The 24,674-nt window shown below is 33.2% G+C and overlaps 1 protein-coding gene across 11 annotated transcripts in view; it reads right to left on the bottom strand.

Moving 5' to 3' along the window:
• Positions 1 to 24,674, bottom strand: part of GPHN (gephyrin) — a 633,555-nt gene that overhangs the window by 276,197 nt on the left and 332,684 nt on the right. For all 11 annotated transcript variants that reach the window (XM_073895379.1, XM_073895381.1, XM_025869865.2 and 8 more), the window contains one exon: positions 16,818 to 16,912. In XM_073895379.1, coding sequence (XP_073751480.1) covers positions 16,818 to 16,912 — 95 coding nt within the window. The remainder of the gene's footprint in view (positions 1 to 16,817; positions 16,913 to 24,674) is intronic.

Here is a 24,674-nt window from a genome sequence, read left to right as displayed (position 1 = left end):
CTTACAAAACTACAGTTGTGGGATTTGGGGAGGAAGACCACAGGAGTAAAGTGCTATTTTCATCACATCATATCATCATATCATGACACATGAATGTTACTGACTTTGATCACTTTGTCAGATTTCTCTACAGTAAAGTTACTCTTTTCTTTCCCTTGCCACACTGTCCTCTTAGGGAGGGAATCACTGTGTGCAGCCCAACCCAAGGAGTGGGGAATTAACATGCCCCCTCCTTGAGGGTAAAAGTCTCTACATAAATAATTTGGAAATCTTCTACATGAAAGATTTGTTTCTTTTCCCTCAGTATTAATTTATTTGATCATTTCTTTATATCAGTATGGACTCACGGGTATTTATACCTTGGGTTATAATAAAGTACTACTACAGTTTGTTGCTCAAACTGTTCCATCTTTCACCATCGGGGGCTTTGTCAGGCTCCTATGTTTCTTCAACATACATCCATCAATGTGGTTTTTTGTTTGCTTTTTGAGCACTTCCTTACTTTTGAGCACTAAAAGACACTCTAGGCTTATCTTGTATATTTCTTGCCCCAGTCCTAGAACTAGCCATTTGTCTGAGGAGAAATTCCTTTTATTGGTCAATAGTATTAAAAAACCAAGACCTGAGCATTAGGTATGCTTGTTGTTACTGAGGAATTGTTTCTTTTGGACCCTTTCTGCCGAGAGAGGAAAGGAATACATGTGTGCATGCTAACCTGTGTAGATACACATATCTACAAATATTTCTATCTATAACTATTTGTATGGTTAATATTAAATTAATATTAACCTAAACATGATTAAAATTAAATATAATCTTAAACTAAACGTGAATCCATAGTGATGTCTCCAACTCTGAACACATGGATCATTCTAAGCTCCTCCCACTGTAAATATGTGATTTCTCTACTAATGAGAAACATGGTTCCCACCAATCACCATCCATTTAACTTAACTGTTCAAACATACAGCAAACATATAGAGTAATATCAGAATTGTTAACCCATACTTCCAAGGGATAGAACACCTAGAATAAAATGCTTATATACAGTTCCCTTATCTTTAGTCTTAAAAACACCACTTATATCCAAAGTTAAAGTAGTCCCCTGCCCCTTATCCATGGTTTTACTTTCTACAGTTTGTTACCCATGATCAGCTGTAGTCTGGAAGGAGATGATCCTCTTTGTAACATATCATAAGGAGGTCAATAGGAGCCGAACACTATGTCACACTGTCTATTTGTAATTCATCTCACTTCATCATATTACACAGGCATTTTATCTCACATCATCATCATCATAAGAAGGGTGAGTAGAGTATAATTAGATATCTTGAGAGTGAGACCACATTTACATAACTTTTACTACAGTATATTGTTATAATTGTTCTACTTTATTATTATTGTTGTTAATCTCCTACTGTGTCTAATTTATAAACTAAACTTTATCATAGTTAGGTATGTATAGGAAAAAACAGCATATACAGGGTCTGGCACTAGCTGTGGTTTCAGGCATCTACTGGGGGTCATGGAATGAATGTATCCCTTGTGGATGAAAGGTGACTACTGTATTTGGGTCGGTATCTTTTCCCTCAAGCCCCTTCAGTGAGATTGTTTCTTATATTTATAATACATTTAGATGCTCTTGCCAGAGTCTGCATTATTTTCTGGGATTTGCCAACTGCTTAAATGCTGTTTTTAAAAAATTTTGCATATGTTAAGTATTCTTTGTGATGTAAAGTTCTGTGAGTTTTGATAAATGCATAATGTCATGTTTCCATATCCCCCCCAATATCATATAGAATAGTGTTACTGCCCAAAAAATATGCTATGATTCATCCATTCATCTATGTCCGTCTTCTCACAAATCCCTAGCAGGCACCGATCATTTTACTGTCTATACTGTTTTACTTTTTCTAAAATGTCACAAAATTGGATTCATATGGTATGTACCCTTTTCAAACTGGCTTCTTTTACTTAGCAATATGCATTTAGGATCTTCCATGTTTTTCTGTGGCTTGATAGCTCATTTCCTTTTATCTTTGAATAATATTCCATTGTATGCATGCACCACAGTTTACTTATCCATTTACCTGCTGAAGTACATCTTGGTTGATTTTAGCTTTTGGCAATTATCTTCTGAACATTCACATGTGGATTTTTACGTGGGCATAAGTTTTCAAATTAATTGGGTAAATACCCAGGAGTTCTGTTGATTTTGGATACAAGTTTTTTTTTAGATATTGTGATAGAAGAACTAGATGAAAAAAATCAATAAGGATATGGAAAAACTCAAAGACACCATCAATTATCAGGATCTAACTGACAAAGAATGTTCCACATGACCGAACAATCTACATTCTTCTCCAGTGCCCATGGAACATTCACCAAAAGAGATCCTGAGACTATAAAAATAAACTTCAAGAAGTTTAAAATAATTGAAATCATACAGTGTATTTGCTGACCACAATAGAATCAAATTAGAAATCAATAACAGAAAGATAACAGTAAATTCTCATATGTTTTGAACCTAGTCCAACTTATAAACTTCTAGATAACCAATGGAGCAAAGAAATCTCAAAAGAAATGAAAAAGAAATACTGCAGTGATTGCAAATGAAAAGACAACATATCAGAATTTGTGGGATGCCCCTAAGACAGTGCTTCTAATACTCACATTAAAAAGAAGGTAAAATCTCAAATCAACAATATAAGCTCCCACCTTAAAGACCATATAGAGCAAAATAAACTCAAAATAAAGAATGAAATCATAATGAGCAGAGATCAATGACATTTGTGAATGGAAAAATAAAGAAAACCAATGAAACAAAATCTCATTCTTTGAAAATATCAATAAAACTGAAAATCTTAAGCAATACTGAAAAAGAAAAAGAAGACAAATTAGCAGTATAGGAATAAAACAGTAATATTAATACAGACAGTTAAGACAAAAACAATAATCAGAAGATACTAGGAAAACTCTACATACATAACTTAGATAACGTAGATGAAATGGATGAATTCCTTAAAAAGCACAAAATGCTACACTTAATCAAATATAAAATAGATAATTTGAAAAGCTTTATAACTTTTAGGGAAATTGAATCTACTGTGCAAAAACTCTAGAAAAACAAATCTCCAGGCCATATGTTTCACTGGTAAATTTTACAAAATGTTCAAAGAGAAATTACTGTAAATTCTACATTAACTCTTCCAGAAAAGAGAAAAGGGAACACTGTGTACTACTTTTTAATGAAGCTAATGTGACCCTGACAGTAAAAACATATAAAAAGATATCTCTTATGAATACAGATATAAAAATTCTTACCAAAATATCAGCAAACAGATTTCAGCAATATATAAAAAGAATGAAAAGAAAAATAAGAATGATATGACACAACCCAATGGAGTTTTTTCTAAGAATGCAAGACTGGTTCTAAATGTAAAAAAGTCAATCAACATAATCTATCACACTGACAGGATAGAAAAAAATAGATCACATAATTATATGAATATGCAAAATGCATATCAATATCCATTCATGATAAAAACTCTCAGAAAAACTTGAAATAGAAACAGAGCAGAAATTTTCTCAAACTTGAAAGATTTTAAAAGCCTTCAAATGACATAATACTATTGATGAAAGACTGAAAGCTTTTCCCATAAGATCAGGAAAAAGGCAAGGATGTCCACTCTTATCATGGCTACTGAGCACAGTGGTGGAAGTTCTAGTTAGTACAACTGGCAAGAAAAAAAAGATCAAGGCATGCTAATCAGCAAGGAAGAAATAAATTGCCCCTATTTGTAGGTAACATAAGTATACTGAAAATATGAAAAACTCTTAAAAAAAAAAGCAACAGAAAATATCCTCCTAGAACTAATCATACTAGTATTTAAGCAAGGTTGTAGCACATAAGATCAATATACAAAGAAAAATTACTACAAAGAACAAACTGGTGGTTGCCAGAGGAGACAGGAGTAGGGTGAGGGGTGAAATGGGTGAAGGGGATTGGGAGGTATATAAGTTTCAAGTTACAGAATGAATAAATCCCAGGGATGAAAGATACAGCATAGGGAATATATAATGTTATATGGTAACAGATGGTAGCTACATTTGTGGTGAGTATAGCATAATGTTTCAAGTTGTCAAATCATGTTGTACACCTGAAAGTGATGTAGTACTGTGTCTTGACTATACTTCAATAAAAAAAAAATTAAAAATAAAATATCATTTACAGACTTCTGATGTCCAGTACTGCATATTAGAAGCTTGGGAGTTGCCACTCCATCCTAATGACAAGTAAAAAGGCTGAATGGACTGAAAAATCAACTCTTTGGATATATAAGAGATGGGAGATACAGGGCAAACTGCTGTCTCCTAGACTGAAGAGACCAACAGGCAAGAAAAAAAAGAGCAGAGACTCACAAGGAAAACAGCTACAGGAAACAGTGCTGAGGTGGGAAACCTGAATTGTAATTGATGAATTGCTGGATGCTTGGTATGGACAAGTGGAAGTTATAAATTCCAGGAGGACCCAGTCATAGGGGAGCCTCCAAAATATTTTGAGATTTACTTCCAAGAGCATAACCAGGTTCCTATGGAAGATAATGAAGAAAAATCCTTGTGCTTCCAGCAAGGGGAGAGGAAAGGAACCATTCCAAAATGCTGGTAGCACTGTGTTCTTAATAAGGCCTGACTTCAGGGATAACTAGTTAATCAGAGTATAATCTGCTGGGATATTATCAGAGCCTAATTGACCTGGAAGAAGCAATAACCCAACTTCTGCTCACCTAAGGTTGGGGGTGGTGTGAGAAAGAAATGAGAAACACTTGTGAGGTGCAAAGTCCAGAGGCACAGGATCACTAAAGGATTGAGACCTAATTGTAGGACTACAGAACACTTCCCCTCCCCACAAATCTCATGACCATATTACCTAAGGACATTTAAAATAGTTCCTTTTTTGTGGAGAAAGGGGAACCTCTTGCACTGTTGGGAATGAGAATTGGTGCAGCCACTCTGAAAAACAAGATGGAGGTTCCGCAAAAAGATATAAATAGAACTACCCTATGATTCAGCAATTGCACTATTAGGTAATTACCCAAAGAATACAAAAATACTAATTTAAAGGGATATATGCACGCTGATGTTTATAGCAGCATTATCTACAATAGCCAAATTATGGAAACAGTTCAAATGTCCATCAACTGATAAATGGATTAAGATGTGGTATACACACAGACACTGGAGTATTACCATAAAAAAGAATGAAATCTTGCCATCTGCAATGATGTAGATAAAACTACAGAGTATTATGCTAAGTGAAAAAGTGAAATAAGTCAGTCAGAAGAAGATAAATACCATATGATTTCACTCATATGTGGAATTTAGGAAACAAAACAAATGAGCATGGGGGAAAAGAGAGGCAAACCAAGAAACAGACTCTTAACTTTAAAGAACAAACTGATGGTTACCAGAGAGGAGGTGGGTAGAGGGATGGGTTAAATAGGTGATGGGGATTAAGGAGGGCACCTGTGATGAGCACTGGGTGTTGAATCACTAAACTGTTCACCTGAAACTAATATTACACTGTATATTAACTAACTGGAATTTAAATAAAAACTTAAAAAAATAATCTAAAAAAAAAAACCCAGTTCCTTTTATCTATCAAGAAAAAAAATTACAAGGCATACTAAAAGACAAAAAACACAATTTTAAAAGACAGAGCAAATATCAGAACCAGACAAGGCAGGGATTTTGGAATTATCAGACCAGGGATTTAAAACTAAGATTAATATGCTAAGCATTGTAATGGATAAAGTAGATAGCATGCAAAAACAGATGGGTAATGTAAGCAGAAAGATAGAATCCAATGAAAGAACTAAAAAGAAATGCTAGGCATAAAAAAACTTCGAATAGTAATGAAGAATGCCTTTGATGGGCTCATTAGTAGACTAGACACAGCTGAGAAAAGAATTTCTGAGCTAGAGGATATATCAATAGAACCCTTGAAAACTGCAAAGCAAAAAGAACAAAGACTGAAAACAAAATAATAAAATATCCAGGGACTGTGGGATAACTACAGAAGGTATAATATGTGTAATGGGAAAGAGAAAATGACAGAAGAAATACTTGAAACAATAATGCCTGAGAATTTCCCCAAATGTCAGACACCAAACCAAAGATTCAGGAAGCTCAGAGAACTTCAAGTACGGTAAAGGCAAAAATGAAAAACAAAAAAACCCCAAACTACATCAATGCATATAATTTCAAACTACAGAAAATCAAAGAAAAAGAATCCTGAAAGAAGTCACAGAAAAGAGCAAAACAAAACCCTTACCTAAAGAGGAACAAAGACAAGAATTACACCTGACTTTACCTCAGAAGACATGCAAGCAAGAAGAAAGTAGAGGGAAATATTTAAAGTGTTGCAAGAAAAGAACAACCAAGTTAAAATTCTGTACACTGTCAAATTATCCTTTTAAAAGTGCAGGAGAAATAGAGGCTTCTCAAATGAAAATTGAGGGTATTTGTTGCCAGTAGATCTGCCTTGCAAGAAATGTTAAAAGAAGTTCTTTAGAGAAAAGGGAAATAATGTAGGTCCTTTCATAGAGTATAAAAGACGGAATAAGTGAAAGTAAAATAATTTATTTTTCTTATTCTTAATTGATCTAACATATAATAGTTTGTTCAAAATTATAACACCAATAATATTTCAGTTATATATGCTTATATATATATCTTACATGTATATGTATGCTTATATGTATAAGTGAAATGAGTGACAGCAATAATACAAAGGATGGAGGAAGGAATTAGGATAATTTTAATATAAGGTATTCACACTATTTCTGAAATAGTATGATGTTATTTGAAAGTGGACTTCGGTTAATTGTAAATGTATACTGTAAACTCTAGGGCAACCATAAAAAAAGTAAAACAAGAAGTATAGTCAATATGCTAAGAAAGGAGAAAAAAAAACAGAATCATATATAAGGCTCAATTAAAACAAACAAAAGGCAGAAAAAACAAAAGATAAAAATAGAAATGAAGAACAGCAACAAATAGGAAACAGTATTGAATATGGCAGACATAGGGATGCCTGGGTGGCTCAGATGGTTTAACGTCTGCCTTCGGGTCAGGTCATGATCCCAGGGTCCTGGGATCGAGTCCCACATCGGGCTCCTGGCTCGGTGAGGAGCCTGCTTCTCCCTCTCCCTCTGCCTCTCTCCCTGCTCATGCTCTCTCTATCTCTGTGTCTCAGATGAATAAATAAAATCTTTAAAAAAATGAATATGGCAGACATTAATCCAACAATATTAATAATCACTATGGATGTCAATGGTCTAAATGCACCAATTAAAATTTTGACAGAAATTGTTAGACTCCCAACTACATGTTGTCTAGAAGAGACCCACTTTAAACATAAAGATACATAAAGGATAGGTTAAAATGTAAATGGATATAGAAAAACATATCATGCTAACATTAATAAAAAAAAAAGCAGGAGTAACTATATTAGTTTCAGACAGTTATCCATGCTAAAGAAGGACATTTATAATGATAAATGGTCAATTCCCCAAGAATACATAATGATTTTAACGTGCCTGCACTTAAATACACAGTGTCAAACTTGTGAGGTAAAAGCTAAAAACTGCAAAGAGAAATAAGTCCACTATCATACTTAAAGACTGCAACACCCCTCTGTCAGAAACGGACAGACACAGGAGTATCTGAGCAGAAAATGAGTAAGGACAAACTTGAACTCAACAACTCCATCAAACAACTGGGTATAATTGACATCTATATACTACTTCATCCAATAATGGCAGAGTATATATTCTTCTAAAGCTCATGTGAAACATTCACCAAGGTAGACCACTTTTTGGGCCACAACACACACCTTGGCAAATTTAAAAGGACTGAAATTCTACAGTGTCTACTTTCAGACTACAATGGAATTAAAATAAAAATCAGTAACAGAGAAATGACTGGAAAATCCCAGAATATGTAGAGAATAAACAGCACACTTTTAAATAACACTTGGGTCAAAGAGAAATTTTGAAATATTTTGAAGTAAATAAAAATGAAAGGGGGTAGGGGAATTGACAAAACAGGTGAAGGAGATTAAGAAGTATAAATTTCTAGTTATCAAATAAATAAGACAAAGAAATGAAAATTTTAAAAAAATAGGGAGAGAGGAAGGAGGAGAGGGAGAGATAGAAGGAGAGAGAAACTTTAAACTTTGAAATGCAGAGAAAGCAGTGCTTAGAGGGAAATTTATAGCACTGAATACAAATATTACTAAAAATAAAGATCTTAAGTCAATCATCTGAATTTCCACCTTAAGAAAACAGAAAAATAAAAAGAAAAAAGAAAAAGAAAATTAAAATTAATTCAAAGTAAGCAGAAGAGAAATAACAATTAGAGAGGAAATCAATGAAATGGAAAATTGGCAACCCACAGAGAAAATCTATAAAACCAAAACTAGTTCTTTGAAATGATAAATAAAACTGATAAGCCTCTAGCCAGGCTAAGTAAAAAAGAGAATACACAAATTACAAATATTAGAAATAAAAGAGAGGACATCACTAGAGTTCCTACACACATTAAAAAGACAAGAATACTTCGAACAACTCCATACCCATAAATTTGATAACCTAGATGAAATGGACTATTATTTTAAAAATGCAATCTGCCAAAACTCACATAAGAAGAAACAGACAATCTATCTAGATAGGCTTATTAACTTCTATTAAGGAAACTGAATCAATAATTAATAATCTTCTGAACAGGAAGCACCAGGCTTGGATGTATTCAATAGTGAATTCTACCAAACATTTAAGGAAGAAATTACTCCAATTCTCTATAATCTCTTAAAGAAGATGCAGAGGAAATACTTCCAAACTCATTCTATGAGGCTGGTATTACCCTAATGCCAAACAAAGCAAAGACACTGGAAGAAAAAAAAACAAAAAAAAACTACACACCAATGTTTCAAAAATCCTCAACAAAATATTAGCATATTGAATCCATTATGTGTAGAAAATTATACATCACGACCAAGTAGGATTAATTCCGGGTATGCATGGAAGGTTCAACATTTCAAAATCAATTAATGTAATTCATCACAGGCTAAAAAAGAAAAGTCACATGATCATATCAATAGGTGCAGAACAAGCATTTGACAAAATCATACACCCATTTGTGATCAAAACTCAGTAAACTAGAAACAGAGTGTGGACACGAGGGAAACATCCTCAACTTGATAAAAAAAAATCTATAAAAACCTACAGCTAATATATTACTTAATGGTAAAAAACTCTTAGCTTTTTTTAGTAAGGTTAAGTATGATATCCCCTCTCACCACTCCTTTTCAACACTATACTGGAAATTTTAGTTAATGCAATAGGACAAGAAAAGGAAATAAAAAGTATACAAACTGGGAAGGAAGAAACAAAACTTCCTTTGTTTATAGATGACATGGTCATCTATGTACAAAAGCCAAAAGAATCATCAATAAAAAACCTTCTGGAACTAATAAGTGATTATAGCAAGTTTGCAGAATACAAGGTTAATATGCAAAAGCCAATCATTTTCCTATATACTGGCAATAAACAACTGAAACTTGAAATTAAACATAATACCAGTTACATTAGCAGCACCCAAATGAAAAAAATTATAATCTAAAAAAAATCTGTGTAATACCTATATAAGGAAAACTATCAAACACTCAGTGATATCAACAAAGAACTAAATAAAGTTCCTATCCCATGTTCCTGGATTAGAAGACTGAATATTGTCAGAATGTCAGTTCTTCCCGGCTTGATCTGTGGATTCAATGGAAATCTGATTCAAAATTCCAGCAAATTATTTAATGGATATCTATAGACTGATTCTAAAGTTTCTATGGAGAGGCAAAGGATTCAAAATAGTCAACACAACATTGAAGCAGATTGAAGTTAGAGGATTTATATTAACAGACTCTGAGTCTTTCTATAAAGTTATAGTAATCAAGATAGTGTGGTACTGGTGAAAGAACAGCAAATAAATGAACGGAACAGAATACAGAGCCCAGAAACGTAGACACACATAAATATAGTCAACTGATTTTTGACAAAGGAGCAGAAGCAATACAATGGAGCAAAGATTGTCTTTTCAACAAATGGTACTGGAACAACTGGACATCTACATGCAAAAAAAAAAAATGAATCTAGATACAAACTTTACATCCTTCTAAAAAATTAACTCAAAATGGATCACAGAACAAAATGGAAAACATCTGTAATCTCTCATTTCTTATGATACCTTGATTTTTGTGTTTTGTCTTTTTTTTTTATGTGTACGACCTTCTAATTTCCCTAGAACTCTAAATTCCTTAGAAGTTAGATAGAATCTAACTTCCTCCTAGCTTCCTGAGAAATCTGTAAGGTCTAAGTTGAAGCAAAATCCCTTGAGAGATAATTTACTACTGTCAATTGCTTAAGACATTTTCAACCCAAAGCCACTTTAAGTTTTCCCTTGTTTGATGCTTCTCATACTGCATAAGTAGTCCCAACATGAGCCATCACAAGGTTATGAGATAGAGAGAACAGCTGGACTCAACTCCCTTCCAAAGTTAAGGAGATACCTGAAGGATCATTCTTTTTTTTTTTTTTTTTTTTCAGGCAAGAAAACCTTTTATTTTAAACCACAAATAGTCAGCAGGTGGCCACAACTATCCCTGTTTCATTAAAATCACATAAAACCTAGGTACAAAAACACCACTGATTATTGCTCTAGAAAAACTGATACTCTGTGCCCATTCCTGGTTCTAGCCTTCCAGCCCCTGGTAACAATGTTCTACTTTCTATATATTTGGCTATTCTAGATACCTCATACAAGTGATATCAATATTTGTCCTTTTTGTGTCTGGCTTATTTCACTCAGCATGTCTCCAAGATTCATCCATATTGTGTCATATATCAGCAGCTCATTCATTTTTAAGGCTAATATTCTATTGTGTATATACATATATATGACACATTTTGTTTATCCATTCATCTGTCAATGGACTTTAAGTTGCTTCTACCTTTTGGCTATTGTGAATAATGCCGCTATGAACACTGGTGTACAAGTATCTGTTCAAGTCTTTGCTTTCAGTCGCTCTGGGTTCAACCCAGAAGGGGCATTACTGCACCATATGGTAATTCTGTTTAATTTTTTTTGAAATTTTTCCATAGTGCTTTGAACAATGGCTACATCATTTTACATTCCTACCAGCAATGCACAGGGGTCCCAATTTTTCCACATCCTTACCAACACTTTTAGTTTTGTTTGTTTGTTTATAATAGCTATCCTAGTGGGTGTGAGGTAGTATCTCATTGTGGTTTTGATTAACATATCTCCAATGATTAGCACTTTGAACACCTTTTCATGTGCCTATTGGCTATTTGGAGAAATATCTATTTCTTTGGAGAAATATCTATTCATCTTTAAATTGGGTTATTTGTTTTTGTCTTGGAGTTCTTTATATATTCTGGATATTAAATCCTTATCAGATACACGATTTGCAATGTTTTCTCCCATTCTGACATTTTACTTGGTTGATAGTGTCCTTTAAGTCACAAAGGTTTTAATGCTGATAAAATCCAATTAGGCCTCTTTTTTGTTGTTGTTGCCTGTAATGTTGGTGTCATATTCAAGAAAACCACTGCCAAATCTAATGTCGTGAAGCTCTTCCTGATGTTTTCTTCCATGAGTTTTATAATTTTAGTTCTTACACTTAGGTCTTTGATACATTTTGAGTTAATTTTAGTATATGGTGTTAAGTAAGGGTACAACTTCATTCTTTTGCCTGTGGATATCCAGTTCTCTCAATACCATTTGTTGAAGACTGTCTTTTCCTCATTGAATTGTCTTGGTACCCTTCTCAAGATTCATTTGACCTTATATGCAAAGGTTTATTTCTGGTCTCTCTATTCTATTCCATTGGCCTAAAAATCTGACTTAATACTAGTACAACTTTTTTGATTATTGTAACTTACAGTCAGTTTGATAACAGGGAGTGGGAGTCCTGCTTTGTTGTTCTTTTTCAAGGTTGTTTTGTCTCTTTGGGGCCCCTGGAGATTCCATATAAATTTTAGAATGGATTTTTCTATTTCTGCAAAAAGTTATGTTGCTGTATTTTGATAGGGATTGAATTAAATCTGCAAATTGCTTTGGGTAGTGACAACTTAATATTAAGTCTTCCAAACCTTAAACATGGGGTTTATTTCCATTCATTTAAATCTTCTTTAATTTCTGTCAGCCAAGTTTTATAGTTTTCAGTGTATAAGTCTCTCACCTCCTTGATTAAGTTAATTACTAAGTATTTTATTCTTTTTGATGCGATTTTAAGTGGAATTGTTTTCAAAATTTCCTTTTTGCATTTTTCATTATTAATATATGGGAACACAACTGATTTTTGCATGTTGATTATGTATCTTCAACTCTGCTGAATATGTGTATTGGTTCTAATAGTGTGTGTGTGTGTGTGTGTGTGTGTGTGTGTGTGTGTGTGTAATTGTTAGGGTTTTCTACAAATAAGATCATGTTAAACAGAGATAAATTTACTTCTCCCTTCCCAATTTAGATACCTTTTATTTCTTTTTCCTGCCTAATGTTTTGGCTACAACTTCTAATAACATGTTTAATGAAAGCAGCAAAAGTGTGCATCCTGCTCTTATTCTCGCTTTGGAGCAAAAGTTTTGTCTCTCACCATTATGATGTTAGATATGTGTTTTTTAATATAAGCCTTAATTATGTTAAGGTAGTTTCTTTCTATTCCCAGTTTGTTGAGTGTTATTAATATGAAAACATGCTGAATTTTGTCAAGTGCTTTTTCTGTATGTGGTATATCACACTATGTAATATACTGTGGTATATTACAGTGATTGCTTTTCATATGTCTAAACATCCTTGCATTCTGGGGATATGTTACATTTGGTCATGGTGTATAGTCCTTTTAAAATATTGCTGAATTTGTTTTGCTATCATTTTGTTGAAGATTTTTACATCAATGTTCAAAGAGGATACTGGTCTGTAGTTTCTTGTAGTTCTTCATCGGGCTTTGGTATCAAGGCAATGCTGGTCCCATAGAATTAGTTAGGAAGTATTCCCTTTTCCTCCATTTTTTGGAAGAATTTGAGAAGGACTGGTGTCTGTTTTTCTTTAAATGTGTGGTATAATTGTCCAGTGAAGCCATCTGGTACAGTCATTTTATTTGTAGGTAGGTTTTTGATTACTGATTGAATCTCCTTACTAATTACAGATCTATATGGATTTTCTATTTTTTTCTGATTCAATCTAAGTAGGTTTTGTGTTTGTAGGAATTCTTCCATTTCATATAGGGTATCCAATTTATTGACATACAGTTGTTCATAGTACTCTTATAGTCCTTTTTACTTCTATAGAATTGGCAGTGATGTCCCCATTTTTGTTTCTGAGTTTAGTAATTTGAGTCAGGTCTCTTTTTTTCTTAGTCAATATAGCTAAAAATTTTCAGTTTTGTTATCTTCTCCAAGAGTCAATATTTGGTTTAATTGATTTTCTGTATTATTGTTCCATTTTCTATTTTATTTATTTCTGCTTAATCTTTATTATTTTCTTCCTTCTTCTAGCTTTGGGTTTAATTTGTTCCTTGTCTAGTTCCTTAAATTTTAATGTTATGTAGTTGTTTCTGAGGTCTTTCTTTTTTTAAAAAAATATTTTATTTATTTATTTGTCAGAGAGACAGAGAGCGAACACAAGCAGGGGGGAGCAACAGGTAGAGGGAAAAGCAGGCTCCCCACTGAGCAAGGAGCCCCAGGACTCTGGCATCATGACCTGAGCCAAAGTCAGACACTTAACCAACTGAGCCACCCAGGCATCCCACGAGATCTTTCTTTTTTTAATGTAAAAAAGAAGGGTTTTCTTTTTTAACCCATTTACAGCTCTAAGTTTCCCTGTTAGTATTGCTTTCTGTGAATCACTTAAGTTTTGGTAGGAAACATAGGGCCAGAAGACAGTGGAATAATACTTTTTAAAGTGCTAAAAGAAAATAACTGCCAATCCAGAATTCTATATCTAGTGAAAATATCCTTCAGGAATGAAGGTAGAATGAAGATATTTCCAGATGAAGGAAAGCTACTAGAAGGTTTTGTCAGCAGACTTGCTCTCAGCCAATAACAACACCATAACTGTGATCAACACTTAAATAAGACTTATTATGAATCAGTTGTTGTCCTAAGCATTTTATATGAACTCACTTAATCCAAAAGGTCAGTACTATTAACATCCTCTATATAGATGAGAAAAAAAAAAACAAACCAAAAAAATGTTAAGTAGCTAGTAAGTAGTAGAGCCAGATTGGAACGCAAGCAATCTGGCTTCAGAGATGATGGTTTTAACTATTACTTGGTACTATCCTGTAACTGACTTGCACAAAGTAACTGGAGGATATTTCATCACATAGATGAGAACCATTTTAAACAGATTTAGTAATTAAAAAAATTTTTATTTAATGCTGCTCTCTAGAGATAAAAATAGGAAGGCAAGGAAATAACTTTGATATATTACTTTGAAAAAAGTTCTATAGAATTAGGATGAAACACTGATTTATCAACAGTAATCATAACAATAAACATTTTTTGAGTACTTACTATGTGTCAGGAGTTGTTTTGGGGTCTGAGGATATAAAAATGAACTTGAGAAAGTTCCTGTTCTTAGGGACTTTATACAAATTAGGTTATACAAATAAGTACATAATTGCAATATAGCATGTGCTATAATAGAAGCATGTACAAACTCCAAGGAACATACAAGGTAAACATTCTGTAGAAAGTAAGCATCAGTATAATCATGGCTGTTTTAAAATAGTAATTTTTTAAAAGCCTAGAAAATGTTCACAAAAAATGAACATTTAGGAAAATATTCCACAATTTCTTATGCATAACTCACCTAGACTACTATCTCTGTTTTAAATTTGTAAATAAACTCTCATTTAAATCAGCAATGAACAGGAAAAAAAAGCCACAAGAATCTGTTACCACACTGTGTATTTTATTTAATTTTCAAAGCCTTCAGCATAAAGATAATGGACTTATTCCAAAGTACTTAGAATCAACTCCTGCTGATTAATTTTCTATCACTCAGCAGTCATGTGGATTCAGAAGGTAGAAGAGGAATTAATCCAGAAAATTCTTTCAATAAGACAAAAGGTGCTATTTCTATACTGTATCAAGAAAGCTATAAAGAGTTACTTTAACAGTTGCAAAGAGTAAGTTCTCCAGCTAAACTGTGGAATCTTTAAGGTGAGGGCCATGCCATGATTTTCTTTCTATCCTTAGTATCTCTGATGGTTAATTTGGGGCCTAGCAAATACAGTATTCTGTTTGTTGAATTATATTTTTATTACAAAAGAATTAAGAAGAGATGAAGTTTAATTTTTTCTTGACTATATCCTTGTATGTCAAGAAAGAGTTCTTTTATGTTCAAATGTCACTACTTAATTCCATAGAGAAAAAGATCAAATGTGACCCTGGACCTCAGAAGTGTAGGGAATGTAAGTACGTTTAAAAAAAGAACAGCATAGGGGTGCCTGGGTGGAGCAGTTGATTGAGCCTCTGACTCTCACTTTTGGCTCAGGTCTGATCTCAGGTTAATGAGATCGAGCCTTGCGTTGGGCTCTGTGCTCAGCATGGAGTCTGCTTGAGTTTCTCTCTCCTTCTTCCTCTGCCCTTCCCCCCCGTACTTACTCTCTGAAATAAATAAATAAATCTTTAAAAAAAAAAAAAAGAACAGCATAGAAGAATATAAGTTCCTTAAAGATCAGCATGGACTTTTAAATTTAAAATTTCTACATGCTATTTTAATTTTTTGCTTTTACTTAAATTAAATGTTATAATATAGTACCTATGACAGCAAAAAGAATACAGTAACTAATGACCAATTCACATTTCCCTGTAGCTGTGCTTCAGGTGTCTGTGATTAATGGGATATAAACCCTAAGTAACAGAAACGGCATTATTATTCATATTCCATGTGCTATGTAGATACACTTATTTTGTATTCATATTTCACACAGGATGAATAAATGGCTATACATAATGATTACGAAACCATGCAATTATAAAGTTGCTGTGTATTTTTAGATTGCTCTGAGATCAACTGCCTATTAATCAATGGTCATTAAATCAATAGATTCTAAGTTGATACTTCTGTCTTTAACTTAAATGATGTATGTTGTCCTCATTAAAGGAGATTTTAATCTAAGAGTTACTAAAACAATAACATCACAGAGAATGGATGTCACCATCTATGTTAACAAAGGCATAGTTTTAAATATACTAACATAATATACTACTAATATATTATTAATTCAGCTTCTTTTTATGAGCACACATGAATATGCCTATTTACAAATTCCTAACATATAAGACTAACTTATTGAAAAAAACCTCTACTGTTTTGTTTTGTTTTATTAAATTAGCATTTAATGACAATTAATGAATATTAATTGATGATTACAAATAATCACACACAAAAATAATTTTACATCTTAATAAAATGGACTCCTCTCTGGGTTTGGATTGACACCTTTTAGCAAAGTATAATATTTTCTAAAAGTTTAAACATAAGATGTAAAAAAAAACTTGAGAGAAAATGGTCAAGATTTAGACAGGATACTAAGACTCTTAACTCTGGGGGAAAAAAGGGAGCAAATTTAAGTGTTATTGACTGAAGTTTCTTATGTTTATCAGTCTATTATAGTGATTAGTGGTATGGAATTAATTTTCTTTGCAACATGTTAGTGACTTTCTTACCTAGAGAGCATGCCCAGAGGTGTAACATTAAGTGATCCCATCAGCATTGCCAGGGCCATCCCTGGCGCTTCCCGTTCTATTACTTCTTTTGTGGCCTGTAATTAAAGATTAAATAGCAGACTGAGTGAAATTAGCCAAAAAGAAGGAAGGCAGAGTAGTAAAATTAACTTAAAAATAATTATAAATCATGCTTTCTACTGACCATACTTTGTAGTTCCCTAAACATTGTTTTTAAGGTATCAAGACTCAGTTCTTTGGGACTAGTGAATAAAAGCTGAGAACCAGGACATCCAGGGAACTTTTATACATTAGCAGACCCTTCTTATCTCTTATAACTCGGAGGTATTTGATGTAAGTCCCATCTAATAACCTAAATATTAAGATGTAGACTTAGATTGCTATAATAGCTCAACAGATTTTCATAGGGAAAGAAATCTGGGTACCTTTTGACTATTATGCATGAAATAATTAATCCCTAAAACCTGAGATCATTTTGTATCTTTCCCAGCTCTATGATTTTATGATATAATTAAAACAAACTCAGGAAGTCACCACGTCGACTTTGTCATGTATTTGGTAGAAGAAAAACTCAGAGTGCCATCTTCTACATTTTCAATACAAATTAACTATCTTATTTTAAAAAAGAATCAATGAAGTGATAGACTTTCACTATACAACAGAAGTTTTAAGATAGGGCATTCTTAACACAAGTGTGGTTAAACCTGAAATAAGAGAGTGAAGAAGACAGGAAAATTTCACTTTCTAAAGGTCAGTCAAAATAGGTATATATTTATATTGTGATGGTAAAGATATGTTTTAGGTTAAAAGTTATGAGTGAAATACATGACTGAATCCATTCCTAATCCTCTATTTCTACAGATGTTAACAGGTTACAATAATTGGGAGCAATATAGGAATAAAGTTTGCAAAATAAACTATTCCATTAAAGAAGAAGAAAGGCAAATGAAATAAAAGGCAAATTATGGAGGAATATAGAGAAAGGTTGATTTTTTAAGTATTTTATTAGAAGTATAGAGATAGTACTAAATAAGATTGTAGCTCTGGACAAAATTTAGGTTAAGGACTTGGCAAAGTAAAATGTATCAAGTATGTGTTAGATGCTGGTTGATGTTATAAACTTTTAAGATGCATATAAATTAGTTATTTAATACCTTATAATTATATAGAATAAAGGATTACCAGAATTAATGTGATCTACTGGTCCACTGAATCCCAGCATAATGTAGTATTTAACAATGGCAGAAATTTTAAAGAAATATTAACACTACCATTATGCTTTTCAATAAAACCTGCCTTAAAAATAGAGAATTTTGGGGGTACCTGGGTGGCTCAGTCGTTAAGTGTCTGCCTTCAACTCAGGTCATGATCCCAGGGTCCTGGGATCGAGCCCCACATCAGGCTCCCTGATCAGCAGGAAGCCTGCTTCTCCCTCTCCTACTCCCCCTGCTTGTGTTCCCTCTCTCGCTGTATCTCTCCCTCTGTCAAATAAATAAATAAATAAATAAATAAATAAATAAATAAATAAATAATTTTTAAATTCTCTAAGAAATTCTTGAATTCCTAAGTTTGGGAGTTAATTACTTTGATTTAAATATATAGCTAAAAAATGCCAAGCTAGCATTATTCAGAATCTATCTGTTGTTTTCCAAATTCAAGCTATCTGGTATGACTTTGAGGTCTCCTGAGAAGAAACACTTTCTATATTACCAACTGCTTTACTGATGTTTATAACTTTTTCTTAGAGACTGTAAAATCTTAGAGTCTTAAAAATCAAGCATGTAGTATTACTGAGAACAATCTTAAAAGAATTCTTTCGATAGGGCTAATATTTATTTTATTATCTATTTGAAAAAGTCACAAAAGCAGTGTTCAACATTTAATGAATTTGGGATCACGTAAAGATGATGTACTCCAAACAACAGTAGTACACTTTATTTAAGGGAAAATGGAAAAAATATAAAAATAGCTGAGAAGAAGTCTTTCACTTAAACAGATACTTCAAATAACAACATTTATCCATCCAACCAACAAATATTTATTAAGCATCTACTATGTACTAAGTATTATTCTAGGCATTGATGTTATAGTAGTGAATAAAACACATTTCTAAGAGTGTGTAAATTCAGTGTCACCTACTACGTGAAAAACCTGATTGATGAATTACATATGAGAATTACCTAACAAGAGATGCAATTCACTAATTTCTATAGATTCTCTAAAATACACCGTTGGATTTGGCCGCAATGGTCTACCTAGAATGCCTTTTCTTACTCTTCAAAGAATTGTTTTACTGTATGCAAGTGGATCCAATGAAATGGCTCAGTGAAACTCATATTTATATTAGGAAGTATTTGAGGCCATTATATACCACATTTCTCTGTGATCCTCTTTAAAAGGAGCTATTGGAGAAACTTTCTCTTAAGGTACTCCTCTGTGCCACCAGTTTTTTTTTTTTTTTTTTTTGTCTTTTTTAAAAATTACAGTGCTTGTGAATCAAGTTACCCTTGAAAACAGAGACAAATCTGTGGATACTTTTTAGTACAGAAGACAGCTTAATTTCATCTTATTTTTCCTTGCCTTATTTCCCCACATTTATCTTATTAAAAGTTCTGTTGTGTTTTACATATTTGGGCAAACCATCCTAAATATTTTTCAGAGTATTAATAACTGTATGGATGATGGGTAGATGGATGGATGAAAAAATGTATTCTTTAGAGAGAAGTCTTCATCTTTTTCTTAACATAATTTAGGGAGGTCAATTGATGGTGAAGCCTTCTAGATATCTGGACCTATAGACACAAATTTTCTTTATTTGAGAACATAAAAGGAAAATATATACTGTGGTGATGCCACTAAAAGGCACTAGTGTCTACAGTGGTTAGTGCTAAAGCTGTCAGACTCTTTCTAGGACTACCACAAATCAACCTCTTCAATAAGGTATTTCTAAATAATGCACAAAATAGTCTTTTTTACATCTATATCAAATATAGCTTTTCCATAAAACATCAGAACCCTTCTATTTCCTTTTTATTTTCTCTTCCTCTAAAGCTGTTTGGTATAGCAGAAAGATCACCATCTGTGAAGTCAAGACAATGCCACCACACAGTTAAGCTTCATGAAAGCAAGAGCTGGATGGGTTGCAGCACCTAGCACAGTGCCCAACATATAGTATGTGTACTCAATAAATATTTGTTGAATAAAAGGATGAATAAATGAGCGAATATAGGTTTGCAACCTAGCTGTATCACTTAGTTTCTCCGTGAATTAGAACAAAATATTTAATCTCTTGGAGCTTCAGTGTACTTATGAATAAAATGGAGATAATAACAAAACCTACCTACATCTTATGAGAATTAAATCACCTAGTATAGAATAGGCATTCAATACATGTCAATTCTCTTTATGCCTCTTCTTGCCAATTCTCCTTATATCCTTGAAGTTTTGATTATACCAGTTAGAGAACAGGAACAATACAAAAATCCAGAAACCAAACCTAGAAAACAGTGGTTGAAAAGCAAAGATGAGAGGAAAGAGAACAGAGAGCAAGAACCTAAATGTAAGAACACTGGCAAGTGGGGAACAGGAAAGCAGAATACTGAAATACTGGATCTAAGGGAATAAGCAACCAAATGAAATGTTTGAATTGGAAGATGGACAGGAGGGTAAGAGCTGGGTACAAACATATATAAACCATAAAAGAAAAGATACAACTAGAAGGCAAAGAGCAAGGGAATAAAACTCAATTTAGAGTAAAATGAGAAAATATTATCTAAATTATTATAAAATAGAAACAGAAGAATAGTTTTAATAAGTGTAGCTTTATCTGTGCCTGTTGATGAAGAGATAACAAGCACTCATTATCAATAGGCTATTTATAATCAATGACAAAAAAGAATGCCATTAAAAGTTTGAAATTTTTTCTTAATTAGCTTAAAAATGTTTCCAACTTTCTTATACATTATTTATCAAATCCTTTTTTCCTTGAGCAATAGCAGAAGTTTATATTCCTACTTCAGATGTAACCTTTTCTGAACTACGAGAGTCCAAAATAATAAGGTTTAATTGGATTTAGCCATTCTCTTTAAATAAAACATTTCATCTTTAACTTCTAAATACTTTCTAAACTATGAAAGTTGTTAAATACTTTCTAAACTATGAAACCTCCAATGGAAAATCACTTATTGTGATCTTTTTCTTTTATCAGTGACACTTTCAAGATAACATTAAAGTCAGAAAGTGCTTCAAAGACTGCTCAAGTTGCAAAAAAAAAAAGCGTGTCATAAATAATGATTTTACAGCCCAGAGAACAGGTCAATGAAATTCAGATCCATTTTAATTTCACAGGAAAAACAATAGTACAAAATGTTATTGCTAACAGGCAAAGATGTTTAAATATGTATAGGACACATATTAGCTAAATGTAAATGTGCAGAAATTCCTTATACCTCATGGTGACTGTGAATAAAACAATTAGTATAGCACTTTTATTTATTTTCTAGACATATTTTTTCAACAGAGCATAATCTATATATTAATAATTATATGCTTGCTACTTGACTATATAAATTTAGTAAAATTTCCTCCTAACAATTATTGCAGTGCCTTCTACTGAATAACCTTAAATAACAAAGACTATCTTTGAAATGCTATCTAATAATGTTACTAATAATATTATTAATAACGTTACTCTATCAAGGTAGGATATTTAGAGCAGTGGTTCTCAGCCTTGAGCGTGAATCAGAATCTCCTAGAATCCTTGTTAAACACTGACTGCTAGGTCCCACCCAGAGATTTTGATCAGAAAGTCTGGTTGGGGCCTCAAAATGTACACTTCTAACAAGTTTCTAGGTTTTGCTTGTGATGCTGGTCAAAGGACTACACTTTGAAAAACACATTGCAGATGGAAGAAATAAAGCAGATTAATGATAATATATACCACTTGATCTAATCTTCATGATTACCTTATGTTCAACTTTGTAAAGCAGATTGAAATAAATGTGAGGAGCCTTTATCAGAGCAAATATAGACCTACTGAGGAGATAAATTAGGTAAAAAATAGGCAGTTTAATGACAATTAAATTTTCCTTACTTTATCAGTTAAAGGGCAAACACACTAATTTTATTCTACACTTTAGAAAAGGGTTGTAATAACCTAAATATTCAGAGCTACTTCTATAATTATCCTATGGTACAAAGAAGCTACCTTTAATATACTTCTTTTCTCAGGACTACACATGATGGATAAAACTTGTACATGACTAACTCCTACGGATATTCAAGGAACACCAGCTATAAATCTACACTTCTCTCATTTAAGAAACAGCAGAATGGAAGAGTCAAATTATTCTAAGGACAGCCTTGAATTTGTTGTAATTAATTAAAATATTCATTTGCATATTTTGTTAATTTTAAATTAGTTGCAAACACCTTTCAACCAAACATAACACATCAGTGTATCATAACATGTGACTAAGTGGTTAAATGCTACTGTTACACAGAAGCTGCAACCAGGGAATGGAGGTAGTTATCTCAGTTTTACTTGGAAGATATGATCTTATTTGTGTATTTCTTTTCTTCAGAGTTTTTAGCCTTCTTAAATATTTACATCTTCCTCCACTCTCGGAAGAAGTAGAAAACTTTTCAAAATGGAGATATTCCCATTTTGTTTTTCAATTAAAGTTATACAGTGTTTAAATAAGATCTTGGTATGATGAAAGATCAAAGGAGACAGTTTAATTGTACAGAGAAAACACAAAAGAGTAAAAATTTAAGTATTGCAGCAGTGTCATTTTCCATTCCATTCAATGAACATATACTTTGCAGCGAGCATAAGATGCCAAGACTCCCAGAGTTGAAACTCAGCTCCCATTAAGTGTCACAGAGTTAACATATCATCATGGTAAGTAAGGTTCTAATGTTTAAAGATAAGCATTCCTTGTATAGCATGGTCCCTAAAGCAAGCCAACCAATTTATCTAGCTCAACAAAAGGATTTATTTATTTTTAAGATTTTTTTAAAAAAAATTATTTATTAGAAAGAAAGAGAACAAGAGTGAGCGATAGCAAGAGTGAGAGCGGGGGGTGGGGGAGGCCGGAGAGAGAGAGAATGAGCAGGGGCAGAGGGAGAGGGAGAAGCAGACTCCCTTCTGAGTAGGGAGCCCAATGTGGGGTTTGATCCCAGAACTCTGGGATCATGACCTGAAGTGAAAGGCAGACGTTTAACCAACAGAGCCACCCAGGCACCCACAAAAGGATCTATTTAATGATGGAATAAAAACTGGTTTCTGGGCTACTGAGAATATGCCTTTTCATGGGTGATTATAAGATTTCCAAGTGTTACTTTATGAAAAATCTCACTATGTTTGCTAACATTTAGATCCCAACCCCTGTTAACCAATTTGAGAGTATATAGCAAGTACTTCTTAACTTTACAGCTTTCTTTTTACACAGTGAGTTATTTTTCACATTATTTTCCTCCTTTATCTAAACATTAACTTGATAATCAAATTATCAAACAAAAAACCAGGGAATGCAGATGAGAAAATTATTTTTGTGAGATTTTTGTAAGAATACTTATCTTCATATTCAACTTATATAAATAGCACTACTTTACATCTCACTGCAGGGAAAGGTGAAAGAACAGTGATATTTCTATTGATTATTAGCATTTTTATATCTGCAATATACATTTATTCATTTTTGGCATTATGTGAAAAATAATAAAGTTCTCTTTTAAGGTAGGGTGTTGGTTGCATATATCTTTTTTTCCTTTTTTTTTTAAAGATTTTATTTATTTATTTGAGAGAGAGAGACAGAGTGCATGCTGGCGGTGGGGGAGAAGGAGAGGGAGAAGCAGACTCCCTGTTGAGCAGGGAGCCTGATGTGGGGCTCAATCCCAGGACTTGGATCATGACCTGAGCCAAAGGCAGATGCTTAACTGACTGAGACACCCAGGCACTCCTGCATATGTATTTTGATCTATATAGAAAAAAATGTTAACTCATTCATACTCCTCAAAAACTGTTCTATAGATAATAGTAAATTATCCTGTTTCTCAAATCTGAAGAAAGAAGTTGAAAGATGATACAATTTGAAATTGTACTAAAAGGGGGCTGGGCTGTCTGGTTAGTCAACTGGTGAGAATATAACCCAGTCTCTATTCCAGCTACTCTGTGGAGTTTTTTTTTTTTTTAATGTAATTAGTAGTGTATAATATAAACAGAAACATAAAGCTGCCTAAAAAAATCTATACATTGACTTTTTACTTTATTATGATGATACACAATTACTTGGTATACCTAAAGCAATGCAAGTTTTAATATTCATATAACAACATAACTAACTGTGCTTAAACATCTTAATTGAGACTAAAAGAAACAAGCTCCCCTACGACCCAGCAGTTGCACTACTGGATATTTACCCCAAAGACACAGATGTAGTGAAAAGAAGGGCCATATGCGCCCCAATGTTCATAGCAGCAATGTCCGCAATAGCCAAACTGTGGAAAGAGCCGAGATGCCCTTCAACAGATGAATGGATAAAGAAGATGTGGTCCATATACACAATGGAATATTACTCAGCCATCAGAAAGGATGAATACCCAACTTTTACATCAACATGGATGGGACTAGAGGAGATTATGCTAAGTGCAGTAAGTCAAGCAGAGAAAGTCAATTATCATATGGTTTCACTTATTTGTGGAACATAAGGAATAGCATGGAGGACATTAGGAGAAGGAAGGGAAAAATGAAGGGAGGGAAATCGGAGGGAGAGATGAACCATGAGAGACTATGGACTCTGAGAAACAAACTGAGGGTTTTAGAGTGGGGGGGGGGGG

Source organism: Callorhinus ursinus, unplaced genomic scaffold (genome assembly GCF_003265705.2).
Source record: "Callorhinus ursinus isolate GAN/ISIS: 27379988/994484 unplaced genomic scaffold, GSC_fseal_2.0 scaffold8, whole genome shotgun sequence".
Taxonomy (NCBI): domain Eukaryota; kingdom Metazoa; phylum Chordata; class Mammalia; order Carnivora; family Otariidae; genus Callorhinus; species Callorhinus ursinus.
This window is presented reverse-complemented; position numbering and strand designations above follow the sequence as displayed.